This window comes from Poecilia formosa, unplaced genomic scaffold (assembly GCF_000485575.1).
Source record: "Poecilia formosa unplaced genomic scaffold, Poecilia_formosa-5.1.2 Scaffold11, whole genome shotgun sequence".
NCBI classification, from domain to species: Eukaryota; Metazoa; Chordata; class Actinopteri; order Cyprinodontiformes; family Poeciliidae; genus Poecilia; species Poecilia formosa.
In genome coordinates, this window is record NW_006799950.1 from 80589 (window position 1) to 100087 (window position 19499).

Consider the following 19499-nt stretch of genomic DNA (forward strand, 5'->3'; position numbering starts at 1 on the left):
CTGGAATTTTAATTATCTTGCTTTAGTAATCAGTTTAAGAGCTGCACGGTATCAGGAACGTGTAAACTGGAATAAGCAAGCGTGTTGTGTCAAAGACGCGGCGTGGCGTCCCACCAGTGGCGGTGAAAGTGGTTTCTGTGAACTTGCAGGCTGCAGGTTGATATCCCGCATGGCCACTGAAATGTTTATGAGGAGGTTAATATTTGATTGGTAGAAACTCCTGTGTCTGGTTTAGGGTTTTTTATTTTTTTTATTTTGGCAGACTGGGAAATGTTTGCTGGAAGCAATTCTGACATTCACCAAAAATGCTTGTAAATCCTGACAAGAAAAGAAACTCAGGACAGACGATGTGAAAATCTCTGCAAATGTATATAAAAAACACAACAACCCTCCGTTATTTTGAGGCTCTTGCTCATGTAAGAACCGTTTTCATTAATAACTTGGTACGTTTATTTAGGTATATTCCTAGTAAAATTCTTATATTCATATGTAGGATTTCTAATACCTCTGCTCTACTGTGTGTTTCTGAGCTGCTTCGTCTTTATTTGTGAACTCTCATTCAAGTCAGCAGATCAGATACTTAAATTTTATGTAAAATGTTAAATTGGGATTGTAGGTAAACATCAGTGACATTTCTGTGCAGGCTGCTGCCTCCAGCAGAACGCTGTGGGTGTGTCTCAGTCTGCAGCAGAGTTACTCAGAGCCTCTTCTTTTCTGTTACGTATGAGAGGAGAGGAGAGCAGCTGCAGGGATTCTGGGAGCATACCATCTTCCTCAAACCATGGGGTGGAGCAGGATTTGTGCAGCATCCTTTTTCAAATGCACCATCTTCCGAATTATTCCTTCACCCGCATATGCATCTCCCTCGTCTTCCTGTGGCTGCTCCAGGTCAGAGCGATTAAAATCCTCCTTTGTGTCCAAAGGTCCAGAGCTCCATTGGTCCTTCGTTCCCTCCTCAGCTTCCCCCTCTCCTTCCCTACCCGGTAGTCCAACGTGGCCAGGTGAATGGAGGCAGGCATGACGACAGATGGCACGCACGCTCCCAGGGATTATATATTAACTCCCAGCAGCTCAGATTCTCTCACACACAGAACGCCTCGCACAGACTTGCACAGAACCCAGCAGAATCATCATGCAGCAAAGGCAGCCAGCGCATTGCAGCGCCGCCAGCGCACAGTAAAACAGGGGGGAAAAGCAGAGGATTTAACTCATGGACAAAGTGACAGAGGGGAGTTTTTCTGCAATCACCATGGAGGTGTGGAGCTCCTCAGCGTCCGAGGAGGAGGAGGACGACAAGAGCACGTCCAGCTACGTGGAGGAAATACTTGAAGAGGATAAAATCAGCCACAACAGCAATAATAGCAATAACAACAATAACAACAACGAGAGCCTTTGCAAGGAGGTAACGCAAGGTGAGATGCCGCAGTGGGCGACGTGACAGCGGTTTGCAGAGGAGACCGAGGGGAGATGTTTAGAGATCAGGTCACTGCAGGACAGGAGGCTCAGAACATGCAGGATTATAAAAAGCAGTTCAATATGTTGAAACGGCACTGGGGGGAAATTATGTACCTTGAGGTTCACAGTGAGCTGCAGCTTTCAGGTCTGTTATCTAAGGGCTTTAATGCTTAATGGTGCATGTATTTCAGCGTGCGCAGACGTCGCTGAGAGCGCATCATTCATAACGACATAAAAGCTCAAAGTAAGCGGGAAATATATGAGCACTAAAACTTATTGGTAGTTGTGAAAATAAATACAGCTTTAAAATGCTTACATGTAGTCTGTTGAAGGTCACTGAGATAAATACGCACGTGTGTGTGTGTGTGTGTGTGTGTACAGTTTGCTGCTGCACAGGGAAGTCCTAAGCTGTGTGTGTGTCAGCAGTTATCGTTGCTGTAAAGCTGTTTTCAACAAATGCTGTTTGTAAATTTGGCACTTCGTCTTTTGACTGCTGCAGCTTCAGAAATCCCAACGTAGTTCAGAATGAAGGAAAAACTAAAACCTGCTCGGTGTTTTAACAGTTGTGCTTCAGTAATTACAGTTTTGATAAACAAGGAGCGAAGGTTATTTTATAGAGCTTTCTTTTTAATACCAAAGTAGATTTTTGCTTTATTTAAATTTTATATCTAAATATATTTATCGAACTTCTTGTGTGATCTTGAGCAGTTGGTGTTGACCACCTCTCTGAGGTAGTTAATGCGCATATTTTTGGTTTAAAATGGGCATTATTTAGGTGTAATATAGCCGAGTCTCCTCTGTGGTGTCCTTTGTCTGCATGGACATGTGGAGGGTAAAAATACTGCAACCTGCTGGCAGCTCTCCAGAAACCAAGACGTGATGAACATCCGTCTGTCATGACGGCTGTTGGCTTTATTTGAACATTTCAGCAACAAGGCTGTTCAAAGTGATTTAAAAACATCATACAGTCACCAGTTATGAAACAAGCAGTAGACATTACATTTTGTCAAATGCCATCATCAGAATAAAACATAAACATTATAAATGCCCCATTAACTACTAACCAAAGGCAGCTCTAAACAAATGGGCGTTTAGCCTTGATATAGAGGGGTTTTTTTTAAGTTTATTCCAGATTAGAGGAGCGTAAATAATTTCATAATTTGTCCTGGTGCTCATATTCATATAAGAGAGGTTTTTATCATTTTTAATGTTTTATTGTTAGAGAAATGGATCGGTTTCGCCCCAGTGATCTTTTTGCAACGACGCTCATCCTCACCTGTCTGATCCCCCTCAATATAACAGACGTCATAAGCACACCTAAGTCAACGAGGTTTATCTGCAGGGACAGTATTAGGGTAACAGTTCAAACCACCTGCTTGGATTTAGCTTCACCCACACTGTAAAACCTGTAGCTTTATCTCTGCTGCATGGCAGCCTGGTCAGCAGGTCAGAGGTCAAGGATTTCACCTGGTGGAACCTGAAGGGGTGTTTAGTCTTCATCAAACCTAAACTAAACAAATGCGTACTCTTGAATTTTTGCTTGGAAAAATGCAACCCAGTGTGTGGTGATATACATGTGATGAATGTCAACATTTATTTATTTGTTGGTGGCTTTGGCAGGTAATTTGAGTGGATTTCCTGTAACATAACGGGTCTTATTGTGGGTGTGTGTGAACAGATCTGTATGCCAGCCAAGTGTCCCACTGCAGGCTGCCTTGTTGGCACAGGAAACGCTGGGATCCACTTTGAGAACAATAGGATTAGTGGAACAGTTATCTCATTAGGCTTTTCTTAATTTATAGACTCTGTCTCGATGCAGAGTTTGGAGCTCAGGAAGACTTGTGTGTTTGATCCTAATCCTGCATAATTTAGGATCTACCTTTATAATGCATTAGAGTTGTTTTTGTTGGTGCGCCCCTGAGAAGGACAAACATGTCTACCCTCTTTCTTTTTTAGCGGGATGAGATGGAGATACTTTAACCAGCAGGATTTTGAATATTTTTCATGAAATTCTCCATGTTTTATTTTTAGGGGTTTTCTTCTTGTGATATTTAGGTTTTTAGTGTATAAGTCAACCAGCAAGTGTGAACAGACTTTAGATGAATCAATCAGTGCCAGATGGATCAATCATTTTGGATATTCAGTGTCTTTGTACATCTTTTCCTTGCTGCTGCAGCATCAGAAGGAACCATCTTGTCCAGTCAGCAGAACAATTTTAAGGGTGTAAAGGAGGCTTACAGTCTGGTTCGTCCAACTGTCCTTCAACGTTTTGGTCACGTTGTAATGATTTCCTTTTCTACATACCCTATTGTTGCTGACTGAAAATGATCATCTAAAACTGACACTGAATCACCTTGGCTGTATTTTAATCATTGACGGTGCTCTTAGTGCAGTCGCAGCCGGGACGCTCTCCATTAGGCTGATTAAATATGGCTGCAGTATCAAATCACTGTTTCCAGGCCAAATCAAACCTCAATCTAATCACTCCGCCTTGCAGAAAGCCTGTTGGTTCATCCGAGCTTCGTGAATGAAGGAAAATGTTTCTGATTTAAGCAAAGGAGCCATCAGAGAGACGTTCAGCTCTGTTCTCTGCTAAACACAAAGTCAGAAACTCGATGTTTAAATGTTCCTCATGTTCCTCATGTTCTGTCTGCTTTCTGTTTTACTTCCGGCCTCAGAGGATTGTTGTTGATGCCACTTAATGGTTTTGCTTTGGGGTTTTTTTTTTCCAACAATGTGTCTTTTTCATTTTTTTTACAAACCAGTTATAGCAAGATGTTTCACATGTCCAGCTGTTTTAATAAATAACATGTTTTTTTTTACATGCTTAGGTTCCACAGTCTGATTATAGTGGAAAAATATATTTTTGAGTATTTAAGAAACTACCATAAACAGAACAGCACCTGAGAAGAGTAAGTTTCCTATTCTCACTTAAAGTCCAGTTTCATATTTAAATTGATGAAAATCTGGATGCTTTGTTTCCTGGTTTTTGACAAATGTTGTTCAGCTTGATGTCATGTTCAGATCTTATGTTTAAAGCAAACATTTAAACAAATCTGAGCTTGATTTCCATGCAATCTGCATAATAGCCGTGAAGTTTAATGGGGGAAGAGACTCATTTTTTTGTAGAGTCATCAGGAAAAACATCAAACAAACAAAAAGGAGAGCAATAATCAAACATCCAAACTATACGTTTAGCATTTTTACCATTTCTCAATGAAAAATATCTAAATCCTTTACTCAAAAACGTATAAATCTGCCTCATAAGGCTTATTAAATTATTGTAATGAACTCATTTGCTCAATACTTTAGCTTTAAAGTTTTAAATGGTAATTTCCCTCATTGTAAAAATGGATGTGACTTTAAAAATGTTCAGTGGGTTTAAATTTTTCTTGTTCACTAACCAGAAATATTAAAATCAAAGAAATACCTCACATTTTAAATTGAAAAATGAGCTGCAGAACATTCAGCACCAATAAAATGTAATCAATATTTAAATTAACTGTGAATAATTATAATAGGGACCTGAATGGCTTTACTCCAAACTCTGTCCACGTCAGTGCTAAATCCCTACCAACTAATGGATTAATCCTTTTGTTCTTGTTCCGCTGTAATGCCTTTAAAGTTAATAAAGACAAACCATTGTTCAGGATGTAAACAGATTTTCACGTCAGCAGCCTGTTACCGTCTTTCCCTGCGTCTCCGGCTGAAATGGACACCATCAGGTTTCCCCTGCGGTCGGCTGAACGAAGCTATTCTAGTGTCCAGGGGCGCGGCGTCTCTACTGGCCTCTTAATTGGCCTCAGAGGGATCAGGCTAAGAGGATCAGTCGATGGTGGGCCTCATGGAGATGTTTTGGTGTGGCTCCTGAAATGGCAGTGGGCAGGACAAATTAAATGCTCTTTAGCTATGAAATGTTCATTCTGTTTATTTTTATTATTTCTATTTCCTCAGTCAGAAATGCATCATTCTCTGCCTCCGTTCGTTAAATTCCCCTCCTCTCCTTCATTCCTCAGTGCTGTGCTCAGATAGAGTGGGCCAGGTCACCAAGACGTATCATGACATCAAGGCGGTGACCCACCTGCTGGAGGAGGTAAGAGAGACACACAGCAGATGAACTGGATTAACAGAGGATTAAGCATCTGGTCCTTTCTGTCCAGCTCCGTTTTACACAATTTGTTGGCTCACATGTTCCAATCAACCTTGTACAAAATATACATGTTTGTGAATCCCTGTGCAGAAAGAGCGGGATCTGGAGTTAGCGGCTCGAATCGGTCAGTCCCTCCTGAAGCAGAACCAAGAGCTGACGTCTCGCAACGAGACGCTGGACGAACAGCTGGAAATCGCAAAGGAAGAGGTAGTTGGTCCCCATCGTGCACAGACAGAAAAGCTCCCGTCCTGCTGAGCTTCAGGGCTCAACAACACTTCTTTAAATTTCTTCAGATCGCTCAGCTTCGCCATGAGCTGACCATGCGAGACGACCTGCTGCAGTTCTACGCCAGCACAGAGGAGACGGAGAATGCTCAGGGCCTCTCACCGTGAGTACACACACATCACACACGCTGATGTCTGAAATACCTTAAAGGTGCCCATGAGCAGCCAAAATGTTTTCTTCTTTTTTTAATCCAAAAATAATTTTGGGGAGATTTTCATTTTAACAGATCAGCAATAATCCAAACATGCAATATTTTACTTAAAAGAATAAAGTATTTTGGCGTCATTCTTGAGTCCAGCAAAAACAGGCCAAAGACTTCAAAACAGCATCTTAGTCATTTTGTTGCTTCAGTTTTAATGAGATGCCAAAATGTTGCAGCGTTTTCTCTGGCTATTTAAAGCATTGGGTAGCAAAGCGTCGCTCCTCCCCGACTTGTTGCTGCCCATCAGCTGGCTCAAAGGAGGCTACTACACTTTTACCTCGTTTAGAAAAAGAACAAAGTTTTCTGTTAGGAAATATTTGTGGTTCAGGTGTGGAAACTGAGGGTTTACCACCGATCCGTCTTATTAAGGTGACACAGTTTAAAAACTACAGTTAATGGGGTGCGAGTGACATGTAGGTTAAGTAGTTGGCTCCAGGCTGGCTACCGGTGCAGATAGCAGGACTAATTAGCTCACAGCTGTGATTAGAGCCGCGCTACTTTGTAAACTAATAAGATTTGAAGTTCTGCACAAAAATTCCTCGATACATACAACGAATGTTTGTATTTTTGTGTTAAAATCGACATTGTCAATGTCATTAGTGCCACTATAAGGAGATGTCGTATATTTTAATGTCTTTATTTTGAAAACATACCGTCAGAATCTCAAGCTGGCTCAGACGTAGCTGCAGAACAAGAACAAAACATGCATCTAATATTTCATTTCTAGAACATTTTGAGATAGTTTTACTAGCTACACCTGTAGTTTAGTGCAAGTTTAGATTTATGCAGGTTTATGCTCGAGTGTTTCATACAAGACATGACATAGAAAGTAGCAAAACCCTCCTGCTTTATTAAAATTAATTGAATTGCTCCACATATCAAGCTTGTTTGTGAGTAAACACACGTCAGAGCAGCTCTTCTGATCCTCTTAATGATTCCAGATTAGCTTTCTAGAAACTTCCTTCCCATCTCCAGTTAATCCAAGCTGGGGGTTTTTTCTCTGAGAAATGCGTATGTGTAATAGCAAGTGATGTAGATTGATTATCAGAGTTACTACAGGGGGTTTCATAATCTGAGCGAGTCAACTTCTAATATTATTTTGCTTTTTGGAGCCCAGAGGAGGCAGAAAATGAAGAACTATTGGCTGTAAGAACTTAAAGCTGATCCTTTACCATCAAACCAAACCAACATCTTTATTTTTCACACATCAGCATCTGTTTCTCACTTAAATGTCATCTTTCATGCTATGTAAAGCAACACATTCGTTTGTCACGGTGTAAAGTGACGTTCTCGAAAGTTAAAATATTTTTTATTTTTGTTTTCTGCAGAATTAAAAGAAACGAATCCAGCAGTTCTCTCAGCAACTTTGTCCATTATGACTTTCTGCATCAGAAACTGAAGAGTTTGGAGGAGGAGAACCGCAAACTGAGACTAGAGGTATGCACAATGAAATCCCAACTCAATATAAGATTAAAAAAAAAGAAGAAGAAGAAAATATAGGTTTTCTATTTTCCACCACTGGGTTGTTTTTAATGATGTGAGGATGTTGTTTGCTCAGGCCACTGAGCTCTCCACAGAAACGACCAACTACGAGGAGCAGGAGCAGGAGCTGATGATGGTGTGTGTGGAGGAGCTCTGTAAGTTTTTCTCCCTGATTCACTGATAAACGATGGAGCAATCATCCTCTCACTCTCCAGTTGTATTTACGAAGCTGGTGTGTTTCAGCGTCTGCAAATAAACAAGTGGTGGACCTGTCGGAGGAGCTGGCTAGAAAGATGGAGGACACCGTCCGACAGCAGGAGGAGATCAGCTCTCTGCTCGCTCAGATCGTCGACCTGCAGGCCCGCTGCAAAGGGGTGAGGCGCAAAAACACAAACTCACAGTCCCACTTCTGTGAAATTATCGTTTCCTGGCAGCTCCAAAGCTTTCCTATTCTTTTATTTTCTTATTTTGGTTCCAGAAAGTGAAGTAAGCTAACTTTCTGTTCTGTGATGGCAAACGTTTTGAATCCTGCTTCTGTTTTTCAGCTCAGTCATGAGAACGAAGATCTGAACCACCAGCTGAGTTCCTCCAGAGAGAAGGAGGCAAAACTGAAGTCTGAGGTAACTGATCACAGCAGTGTTTTTCAAAGTGTTCAGCCCCCAGGGGGCGCTAGAGGACCCTCAGACAGCTGGAGGGAAGATAATAAATTTTTTAATGTGATCTGTTTTTCAATCATTATTATAAAATATGGGCTAAAGTAATGTATTTAAAGTTATTTGCCATGCAGTCAAATTTATCACTCCGCTTTGCTCATAACATAAAACCAGAAGGTACAAGACAGAGTTTATGCTAAATGGATGTAATAATTATTGAATAGTGAATAAATGTGAGAAAACATTCAAACAGTTGATGTTTTCCATTTTTAGTACCATCTTCAGTTTGCAAAGGGGGTCTCTGTCCAGAATCTAATGCATGGAAAAGTTTGCATCATCTTCAGAGTTGGATTAAAATGAAATAAAATGCACATTTTAGCTTTTTTATTTCTCATTAGTTTTGCAGTTATTGCGATGTCTGTTTAGCAACTCCTCTTAGTTATTTAATGTGTGTCTTTATGTTTGTCTTTTGCAGCTCAAGGACTTGCAGGACAAGTACTCTGAGTGTGAGGACATGCTGCACGAGGCACAGAAGGACATAAAGAACCTGCGAAATAAGAGTCTGCCCAACAGCACGGTGCAGCGGTACACCGCGCTGGCCTCCGTCCTCCCCATGGACTCTCTGGCTGCAGAGATAGAGGGCACCTTCCGGAAAGGCCTGGACTCTCCCGCTTCGTCAGAGTACAAGTGAGTCTGTCATCAGAAACGGCAACCACTCTCACCGTCTGCGATTGTCCAAGAATACAAAATCAGAGTCGGGTGAATATTGATAAAGATGATAGATCTGAATTTGATTATTTTTGATTGATTCATTTGGGTAATAAAATTTTCCCTTGATTCAGTTTTTTTTTTAAACATTTTGTTGGCCAAATAAAAATGCAAAAGTCACAAAATGACACTAATTATTTTGTAAAGTGTCTTTTAATGGCAAGGGATTTGCCATTTGACCTTGAAAGAGGAAAGTCCTGCAAAGAAATGAAGGGACTTACTGACGATTGTAGAGAGTGAGGAAGAAAAAGGCAATTTCTGATAGAAAAGCACAAGAAGTTGCATTTAGCAACAGTGGCGCCCCCAAGTGGGGGGATGAAGGGAAGCCCAGAGAATCATGTAAATGAAAGATCTTTCTTCGTGTTGAAATAATGATTGTATTATTTAGTTTTATTCCTAATTTTCCACAACATGGATTGCAGAATCCAGTGATAAGTACTTGTTGGCTGCAGGTTATGCGTGACGTTGTTGGTCTCTCCTGGCAGGAACCACCCATATCGCGTCTTCGAAACAGTGAAGGTTGCGAACAAAGCAGGGAAGATGCGGTCCCAGTGCCACTCACCAGGACTACCGGGCTCCAGCCCCGTGTCCAGTTGCACCAGCACCCCTCGGACCAGCTACTACGGCTCCGACAATGCCAGCTTCATCCTGGAGGACAAGCCCGGCTCCAGCTCCGCTCAGAGAGAGGACAGCAAGTGAGCTTCCAGAGCGGCAGGAAGTGGCTGAAACTCTCTTTGCTTTACTTCATGTTAAGTCGTCGTTGTTTTTCTCCGCCACAGTGTTGGTGGTCCGAAACGCCTGGGCCAGCCGGGCACACCCGGAGGTCAGGACCTGGAAACCGCTCTGCGCAACTTGTCAGCTCGCCAGCAGAGCCACGCCTCTGACCGGCCTTTTTTCGACGTGGAGAGGGAACGGAAACTCCGCGCCTTGGCGGCAAACTGCGAGGAGGGCGACGGCTCCAGCGGCTTCCTGACGCCAAACGACAGCCTGGCCTCCAGCTCAGCTGCTTCGACCGGCACCAACTACTCCAACGGGAGCTCACGGCACTCCTGCGGCTCCTCAGGAGGGTCCAGGTCCTACCTGCCAGACCGCCTGCAGATCGTTAAACCTCTAGAAGGTAAAAAAAAGTGTTGAACTTTCAAGACTCAGTTTGATTGGCGACTAAAGTTGCATCATTTGGTGCGGTTTGGTACTGTAAAAAGATCCAAATTTATTGAAAAACCTCCTTTACCTCCTCCACGCCTGTGGTGGCGCTGCACCAAGATGTACTCAACTAAATGACATGAAAATCTCAGATGAAGACATGAGCTCAGTTTCCTTCTTCACAAAATGTAAACAAAAGTGAAGTGGCATCACATTTTAGGATTTGTAGGATTTCTCTTTTGTTTTTGATAAAAGACCACAAGCCATTTTTCTCGCTACCACTGGACACGCATGTTTGTTTAGGTTGCATTTACCCAGAATGCCCTGCACTGTAGCTTGCTTCCTGCTTGTAGAGAAGTCTTCAATTCGGTTGGCATCCACATGTCCATTCAAACACACCAGAGTTCACTTTAAATGTGAGGGGAAGCAAATTAATAACATTTTAATCTTTAGAAAAAATAAAATAAACACTTTTAATGTCTGCATTTAAAATATTTGGACTGAAAGATGTTTAAAATGATTCCTTTACCTTCTGAACCTAAATCAGGAACATAGGCTGAAAAAAGGAAGCAGACGTTATGTGTTATCATCTCACGGCCCGCATGTTTAAAATACTTAGAGACAGTTTTGTCTGAGAATGCAAACTATGCTACGGTGTTGAAAAGAAAAGTTGCCCAAGACTTTAGTTCATGCAGCACCTGCCACTGTTGCAAACGTGACGCCTAGCTTCCACTAACTTTGGATTTAATCCTAAGGTCGTCCAAAAGAAGAAAAAAATCAATGAAAACACTACATGTTTTTTGTCATCACAAGTTCTGTGAAAGTTTAATTGTGTTTTTAATGAATCTCAGTTCAGTATAGAAGCAATAAGAACAATTTTGCGATAATCACTTGAAGTCCTGAATTATCATTAAAACAGTGAAATATCTCTTCTAAATTCAGTGCTGGTGGAAAATTACCAACTACGTCAACGTTCGCGCCTGTAGTTGCTACAGTTACTGCTAACAGTTAGCCAGTCACCGGATTCTCTGTGTTTACAAAACATTCTTAAGTTTTCTGTCAAACTTTCAACATTTCTGTTTGGCTAAACAAAACACTGCCAGATAAATGACTGCATTGCTTCAGAATAAGAGCCTCAAATATAAACATATCACCTTATTATTAGAGCCTGTGATAGCCGCTTGCTCATGCTAAACCAGAAAAAGTCTCATGCTAACAGCAACCAGCTTGTGAAGAACTATTGTGGTGCTTTATTACTACAAAACCACCCAAAACGTGACAAATCCAGGAAACAAAACCAGAGCAAAATGTTTCAGTCAAGCGAGGATCTGCTCAGTAATCCGTGTTTTTGTTTAAGACGGTCCAGAGACAGTCCTCTGTCTGTCTCCCCATCAGGCTCAGTGACTCTGCACCACTGGCAGCAGCTGGCCAAGCCAAACCTGGGGGGCATCCTCCACCCTCGTCCTGGAGTCCTGACCAAGGACTTCAAGGAGCTGGAGGTGGACGTGCAGCACGTCTACAGCCTGAACGACCTGGAGGAGGACGAGCCTGACCCCTCGCAGTTTTCTGCAGCTCATGGTTTCGGTAAGACGTATGATTATTTAAAATATCTCCATATTTCTCAATCTTCTTGAGCTTATTAAAAGCCTAAAAGATGTGTGGGTTTCCCTTCCATGTGGGGTTTAATATTTGTGTCTCCTCCCTCAACCGGACAGCGTCCTCATCGGGTCCCACCCTCCCTCAGACCTTCCCCACACATCCCAAAACCACCTGCAAAGTCCTCCAGCCCCCCCCTCTCGTCCCCTCCTTCTCCAATCGGTAAGAGCTCTGCAGGTTATGCTGCTGCCGCCGCCTGTTGATTTCCACACCTCTGACTGAATTCACTTTCACATTCGATAAAGTTCAACGATTTCAAGCCAGCTGATCAAATTTTTCTCTTTCTTTATATCAAATCAAAATCTCCAGATTTTCCTGTCTTGTTTCCTTTCCCCCTCCTGACGTTGTCCTTCTTGCCCCTCCCCTGGTAGAAAACGTCTGTCGAGGGTCATTCTGAAACTTTAGAAGCAGCCTGCAGGGAAATGTAAGAGCCCAGCGGACGCCTGCATATTAACCGACTCATGTCCTAAATGTTTGCTGGCATCCTAACTACTAACCACGGAGGCAGAGTCGCCTAAACTGCAGCTTAATGTGAATTTGCAGCTGCAGAAAAACTAACGGCTGCATTTCAGTATAAATTGTTCATATACGTTTGTTTGACAGACGCCCACGTCTCAAATGCAAAGATAAACCAATGAGACAAAGATGGTTTCTTTCTTGTAAGCTTTGCTTTTGCAATTAATCAGTTTTAATTGCAAAAATTAAAATGTGCTCAATAAATTTGAATGTATATTATTTACTTTTTTAGGGGAAATTTAGCTTGTAGACTTCATTATTCATTTTATTCACAGTTTCTGTTGTGTGTCGTTTTTATTTCCCTTTTATTCATTGTTTTTGTTTGTTGCCTTTTTATTTTGGAAAATATCTTCCAGTTCCATTGGTTCATTATAAAAATTAAAGTTTAAAAGCATTTGAGAGGGGTACTTTTTTATCTAATTAAGCTGTCATTAATATATTACCTGACGATGATCTCAAAACAACAATATTATTGCTTATCACAATAATTTCTGGGACAATTTATTGTGCAGCGAAATGTGTTACTGTGACAGGCCTAGTAGTGTGAAGGACTGAAGATTAAATCCATAACTTGAAGTAATTGTTTAAAACCCCTGACCAGATGTTTACTCCATTACGTATTTACAATTAATGTGCACAGAGTTGGTGGATAAATCTGTGAGTTATTAATCAGCCTGTTCTCAGATTTCTCTCTTCACTAAGTAACATAAAAACAGTAGATCACATTTTATCCATAAAAACAACAATGTTTAGATGTAGTTCATCATTTTGCCTCTGTGTTGAACACACTGTATTGTTTTTTTATTTACTGCTGATGTTAAAGCCTCTCTAAGCTGACTGAAGTCTCGGCTGTCATTCTGCATTAATCGGCCGTTTCTTTCTTTACGTTTATATTAAACAAACAGATGCTGCCTTATTACGCTTAACAAACTAACACGCTTCTCCATCTTTTAGAGATGAATCACCAAATTAACCAAACCTTGTTTTTTCACCAGTTTTTCACTGCTGGACAAACGTTTGTTTTTCAACTCTTGTTTTCCTTTGAAGGAGCCAGACTTTGATTTTAGCCCTCAAATTTATTTCTTCTTTTTATCTGGACTGTAATTATTTTTTATGTTGATTAATTTATATGTTTGTTATTGTTATATTGCTATTTTTCATAATATGCAACATATCTTTGATAGAATCATATCAATATTCTTACAAATATTTTTTAAGATTTATTTAGTTTTTATCTTGCACATTGTTTTTAACGGAAACAATGTTTTCTAATATAAAATAGAATATGAAATAATTGATTTTTCTGTTATATGTTTATTATCAGTAATTGTTACTGAATTTATTATTTATGTTTTGGATTTGAATACAAATATATTTCCAATAAATCCTTGGTTTTTGTTACTTCAAATGTATATTTTTCATATTTTAAATTTTTATTTTATTCCAAGTATATTATATATTTGTTTGAAATGAAATTACATTTTTTTTCTATCTCAATTTAATAATTTACTGTTAATATGTAGGACGATCAGTTTTAATTATATCTTTCAGCGCATTAATACGAGCAACCACGAAAACAAAACACATTTAGTTGTAATTTCTTTCATGTATTATAATCTATAGACAATTATAATTGTCTATAGATTAAAATTTAAGAAAGTTAAAAATCTGGCTCCTTGGAAGTAAGATATCGAGAATGTGAACAAAACTTTTGCACGCTGCTGCTTGAGAATGGATACATGCATGAACACAAAACTTTTATTTAATGTTGTGTTCATGATTTTTTTTTTTTTATGTTTTGGTTTGCAGCCTTCGCTCTTTCAGCCTGCCACCTCATCGGGACGGTGAGCACGTGAGCGCCTCGTCTTCCTCCGTCCTCCAGCACTTTCACCAGAGCAGCCTCGCCTCCGCCGCCGGCGCCACCGCATCCCTGGGACTGCTGCAGCTGCTGCAGCAGCACGGCATCTCCGCCTCCACCGACCCCTACAGCAACCTGCAGTACGCCCCCACCGCGCCGCCGCAGCCGCCTCCTCGGACCTCCACCGCGAAACAGACGGAAGGACGCAGCTCATCCTCGGACCAAAGTCGCGGGTCGAGCCTCTTCAGCCTGAACCTGGTGGAGAAGCTCCAGAGCCTCGGGCTGCACCGTGTGGCGGCCTGGGGAATGATGGGCCGGCGTGGGACCGACGGACACAATCGCCCCACAAAACTGTGACACGCTCACCCCGACTTCACCACCGTGACTTCACATTAAGCCATGAGATTCCCCCACCGTGCAATTCACAGCCCACCGCAGCACCCCGTGTCTTGAAAAACAGAACGCCACCGAATGTGTCGGAGCCGCGCTTGAGATGCTATCCGTGTAGAGCGATGAACTCAGCCAGTGTTCACGTCAGGAGCCGATTACATCACACACACACAAAACGGCAAAAAGAATCTTTTTATATTGTGTTTGTGAACGTCATTTTACTGTTGTCTCCATCGCTGGTTTTAAATAATGTAATCATTTGTTGTTTTTTTTGTTGTTTTTTTAGTTTTCAAAGTGTAAATAATAGTATTCTCGTTTGTTATTTAAGGAAAAAGAAAATACTACATGCAGTATAAAAACTGACGTGGCACTGAAGAACATTCAGATGCACCAAAGCACTGGTTTTCCTGTACCTTAGAGCTGCTACACTGAGAGAAACTGATGCAGGAGCGCTGCGATGGCGTCCTCTACATATCTTCTCATCTCCGATTTGTTTTGCGTGTCGATCTGAGCCACGCCCGAGAGAAGGGGTTGGACTTCCAGCGCACAGAGAAACGGATTGTGTCGATTCTGCTGTATTTCACACCGTCAGGAGTCTGTTAAACCGCTGGGATTTCTGTCTGATCAGGATCATCTTTCTGGGCATTAAGAATGATTTTTCAGTCTTTTAATGTTTGAACATTCAGAACAATCAAATGTAGCAAAAAAAAGAAAAGAAAAAGAAACGGCATAGGATACTGTGGATTTAAAAGGGAAGAAATCATAAACGCAACGTTGTGATTAGTTTTTGACTTAAATATGCCAAAATTCCTGTTTCTCTGCACTGCTTTCCGCTGTAGTCTGCCATCTCTGTGTCAGTGTGTGTTTTACCACCTGAGAATTAAAGAAACAAACGTACATTTTCATCCAAGGTCTTTCAGTGAAGATGGAATCAGTCCAGACTGCAGAGATCGTTCTGCAAAGATCTTTATTTATACATTTTCAAGCCTCAACTTTTTCTGTACATCGTGAACAAAAACCAGGACTGAGTCGCCGTCCCCCCCTTCACTCCTCTGCGTCCCTGCGTCCGAAGTCCACCCAGCCCTGGTAGTCGCGGCCCAGCATGCAGTCAGAGTTCATCACCTCTGTGAACAAACCATTCCTACGTTGAACCACACACACAAACAACACCTCAGTGCACAGATCTGATCGCTTTCCGCACATTCGCCCGTCTGATCAGATAATCAGGCGGGAACATTCTCGGCCGCCGCCCTGGGCGTACCTGCGATGGCTTGCATGACCTGCTTGGTCATTATCTCCCGCTCGTCTTCGGACAGGTGCGCCCGTCTCTCCGCCCGGGTCGCCGACGCCTCCCTCGCTTCCTCCCTCTTGGCCAGGAGCCGCTGCAGGACGTCCGCTCCCTTCGCCTGCCCGGCCGCGGCGCTCTGAGGCGAGGCCGCAGAGTCGGAGGTGATCAACGCCACCAGCAGCGCAAAGACCAAAATAACTTTTCTGGACATTTCTGCAACAAGAAGATGGGGGGGGGGTGTAAAAAAAGAGAAAAATCTGTTAGAAATGCATGCAAGATATTCCTCGTGCACAGCAAAAATAAAGTACCTGTGAGGATGGGATGAGATGTTCACCTTGAAGAAAGATGATGCCTCGTCTGCAGACCGGAGAGCCGGTCGGCTCTTTTATACCGCCTAAAATCAAAAACCGATAAGAACCTTCAGTGGGGGGCATTTGATGGATTGGGAGACAGATGCTCGGGAAGGAAGTGCGTAAAGGAAACAACGCGCCTAAAAACCCATAATTATGCTTTTCGTACTGCAATAACAATAAAACAAGTCGATGAGTTTAAAGAAGAAATTCAATAATGTTTTAGAGCTGCTTGTATCCAATGCAAATATGATGGTTCAGCCTCAAGGGAGCTGCAGAAGCCCTGCAGGTCATAAACACAGAAATGTCAACCAAAGCAATAAAACATTAAAAACCGAAAGCTTAAAGAAAACCCCAAAAAGCTGTCAACATTTGAAATTTAAATTTTTGTAGAGGAAGACCCTGATAAAAACAGAAACACATTTATTATTTTGGTTTTTATAATCGCAGTATAAATGCACCAAAGATAAATCATCAGATTTCCAGCTGAATTGTGCAAAAAGCTGCTCAGCAGCTGTAAGAAGAGTTTGATTACTGTGACAATAACAAATACATATTTTAAGATCTTTAAAATCAAGTTCTGTTAAAATGTTGATCATTTGAGTAGAGTGGATGTTTTTTTTGTTTGTTTTTTTTTTAAACTTTCCTTTCCTTTTACTTGCGTTGGTGTCCTTTATCTCGTTACCGATCAGAGACAAACGTCTTGATTGGGAGAAAGTTTCTGTAAATCTGATTCCACTATGAATCTTTCTGGGCTTCAGTCCTTTTCCAGTTTGGGTTGTTTCCACCCGAGTCTTTGTGGTGCTATTAAAAAAACAAACCTTCAGATGGGCGTTTCTTACCGGCCATGTTCTTTGGAATAGTCTGTCTAAATTGGCAATTTAAAGTGACTCTTATAGTCGACTCTCTTATAGTTATGTAACTCTAATATTTACCTTTGGGAAGAAAGTGATTTTGGTTTCATCAGAGCTCCTGGTTCATGAGGATCAACTGGTCCAAACAGGGATCGGAAATGGAGATATTGCAATGCAAAACGTATGGAAGACATTATTTGTGGGATTTTGAGCTTTTTCTATGAGTAGACAAAATAATTGATCAAAACGGTAATGACTAATGGTAATGACCCGGAGACCGTCCCACTTTGTGATTTTGAACTTCTGTGACATTGAGGCAAAAACTCCATGTGTGGAAAATGACCAGCAGGCCTCTGCTGCTCCCTCTAAATATTCACAGTTCAAGTTTAAAAACTCAGATGTGTTTTTCCTTCCTCTCTGCGGGGAAAGTTTTTTTTTCGTTATCTTCACCCAGGAGGACGGAGGCGAGCCTCAGCAGGAAGTGAGCTGCGGCCGGACTTCCTGGGTGACGAATTGCTATCCTTTTAGTGACTCCACCTCGGAGATTAGAAGGCGTTGATGATGTTTGCGCTCGGTATAGATTTTCTTTCTTGAGTGGCTCGCTTCCTCCACGGGTCAATGTGATTTAGTTCACAGTAAAGCAGCAGAAACTCGGGAGCTTCAGACGTGAACGGTCTCCGGCCTGCTACCTGCCTCACCTGGTGAAGCTGCACAACTGCTCCGTGCGTTTGCCCCCCCTCTGCAAGTCAGATTCCTTTAGTTCATTTGCCTGTAGAAACTACACCAAGACCAAACAAAACTTTCCATTTTTAAATTGCAGAAATAATCGCTGCATCTATTCGTGCAGCATCAATCTAATCTGATCACAGACGGAGTCGGCTTTCTCGCGGGACCAGATTTCCCAGATCAGACTCGCACCTACAGAAAATGCTCACACGCCCTCTTTTTATCAGTAAAAGACAGCAAAAAAGTTTTCTCTGTTGCTTTTAGATTGTTTGCACGGATAAAATATCCGGACGGTCGTCTCAGAAATGTGTCAGCCAGGCGCATGTCTGGCCAGAAGCGGATCTGTGACCTCGACGTGGCAAACTGTACGGACGAGCAGGTGCTGCATCGCGCTCACGTCCACCTGCTCACTTTTCAGTTCCCGCCAGGAGCAAAACCCAAAGAAACCCAAGAAAAAAACCATCTGACTGGCCTTATTTTGGTGCAAGCTGGTCTTACTGCAGGGATGAATGAAACATTACATTTTGTTTTTGTCTTGATTGCTGAGAGGATTACATGAAAAGGTGTCAAACAAATAACTACTCGTTTTTTTTTCTTTTTTTTCCCCATTTAATTTCATTATATTTGTCAATAAATTAATATTTTTATTTCTATTTTAGATACAATCCCACTAAAAGCAGCCGGTTCTGGACCTGGATGCTTTTTGCCCACTTGTCAGCCTAGCAGCTCGTCCTTCAGTTTGCTCCTGGCGGTCTGCATTTCTCCCCAAAGGAGAGCTGCTTCAGGGTCACACCTGAAGAGTTTTCATCCTGAGAAAGAGTCCAGCTGTAGTAAAAGTGTCCAGCTGTCATAATAGTGTCCATCTGTCCCCTCAGGTCCAAACATTCAGCCGGTCACTAACACAGATGATCTGAGAACTCTAAAATGAGATCTCAGGTAAAAGACAGCAAGAGTTTGGGTTAATAGCACTAATATAAAACTTTATGCACTTTGTCATATAGCAACTATAGATTATATGATGGACCAACACAAGGTTGTTTATAACGATGAGTCAAAATCTGATTAGTGTGGCACGCATTTGTATTCAGTAATAATTTGTAGCACCGTCTATTGCTGCAATTAAAGATGCAGCTCTTTGGGATTGGATCGCTCTACATCAGATTTAGATACTGAAACATTTTTATCTCTCATTAGCTGCCATGTCTCAAGATTTCATTTTAATGTCTGTTAAATACTCAACTCTTCCCTGGCTGCTGACGGACTGAGTATGAGATGCTTTATATTTAGAAGTCCTCACTTTTTTAAAAATTGTTTTTATTTATTTATTTTCCCACCGTTTTAATCTAGTTGCTGCTGCTGGTGTAACTATGAAGCCATTCGGTCAACCTTGGTGAACATTGATCATGTCCAAAGCTCAGGATCTTGTTTTATATCCTGACTAAACTTTTCTACAGCTTTCTCCCTGACCTGTTTGCTGCGTTTCTTGATCTTCATGATGCTGCTCGCTCTCCCATGTTCACTAACAAACATCCGAGTTCTCCACGCAACATTTGCATTTATACTGAGATGAAATCGCACACACGAGGACTCCACTGAGGTGAGCTGGTTGCGCTGGATTTTATTTAATAGTCATGTCAAAGTGAAGGAGTCTCAGCGCAATTCATCCTTCCACTTTCACAGTCTTTCACATAAAATTGCATTTAAATGCCCTGGAGTTTGTTCC

The 19499-nt window shown here is 41.7% G+C and overlaps 2 protein-coding genes across 6 annotated transcripts; one reads left to right on the forward strand and one right to left on the reverse strand.

The window, feature by feature from the left end:
- The first annotated feature begins 992 nt into the window (after positions 1-992).
- Positions 993-15321, forward strand: hap1 (huntingtin associated protein 1). 4 transcript variants are annotated; one of them, XM_016666087.1, is made up of 15 exons: positions 993-1412; positions 5472-5548; positions 5696-5812; positions 5899-5993; positions 7421-7529; positions 7651-7729; positions 7818-7948; positions 8120-8194; positions 8703-8914; positions 9481-9690; positions 9775-10112; positions 11534-11722; positions 11854-11956; positions 12104-12218; positions 14120-14208. In XM_016666087.1, exons 1-14 carry the CDS (start codon positions 1211-1213, stop codon positions 12189-12191), a joined length of 2025 nt encoding a protein of 674 aa, XP_016521573.1. In that variant the 5' UTR covers positions 993-1210; the 3' UTR covers positions 12192-12218; positions 14120-14208. The 4 variants fall into 4 exon arrangements, with proteins under 4 accessions (XP_016521573.1, XP_007542963.1, XP_007542958.1 ...); XM_007542901.2 differs by having other exon boundaries at positions 994-1412; positions 12166-12218; XM_007542896.2 differs by lacking the exon at positions 12104-12218 and having other exon boundaries at positions 994-1412; positions 14120-15321.
- On the reverse strand, positions 14829-16560 carry LOC103131276 (cholecystokinin). Of its 2 annotated transcripts, XM_016666113.1 has the most exons (3): positions 16155-16560; positions 15820-16059; positions 14829-15682 (listed from the first exon to the last, which is right to left on the reverse strand). In XM_016666113.1, exons 2-3 carry the CDS (start codon positions 16055-16057, stop codon positions 15603-15605), a joined length of 318 nt encoding a protein of 105 aa, XP_016521599.1. In that variant the 5' UTR covers positions 16058-16059; positions 16155-16560; the 3' UTR covers positions 14829-15602. The 2 variants fall into 2 exon arrangements, with proteins under 2 accessions (XP_016521599.1, XP_007542946.1); XM_007542884.2 differs by having other exon boundaries at positions 15820-16560.
- Between the last annotated feature and the right edge of the window lie 2939 nt (positions 16561-19499).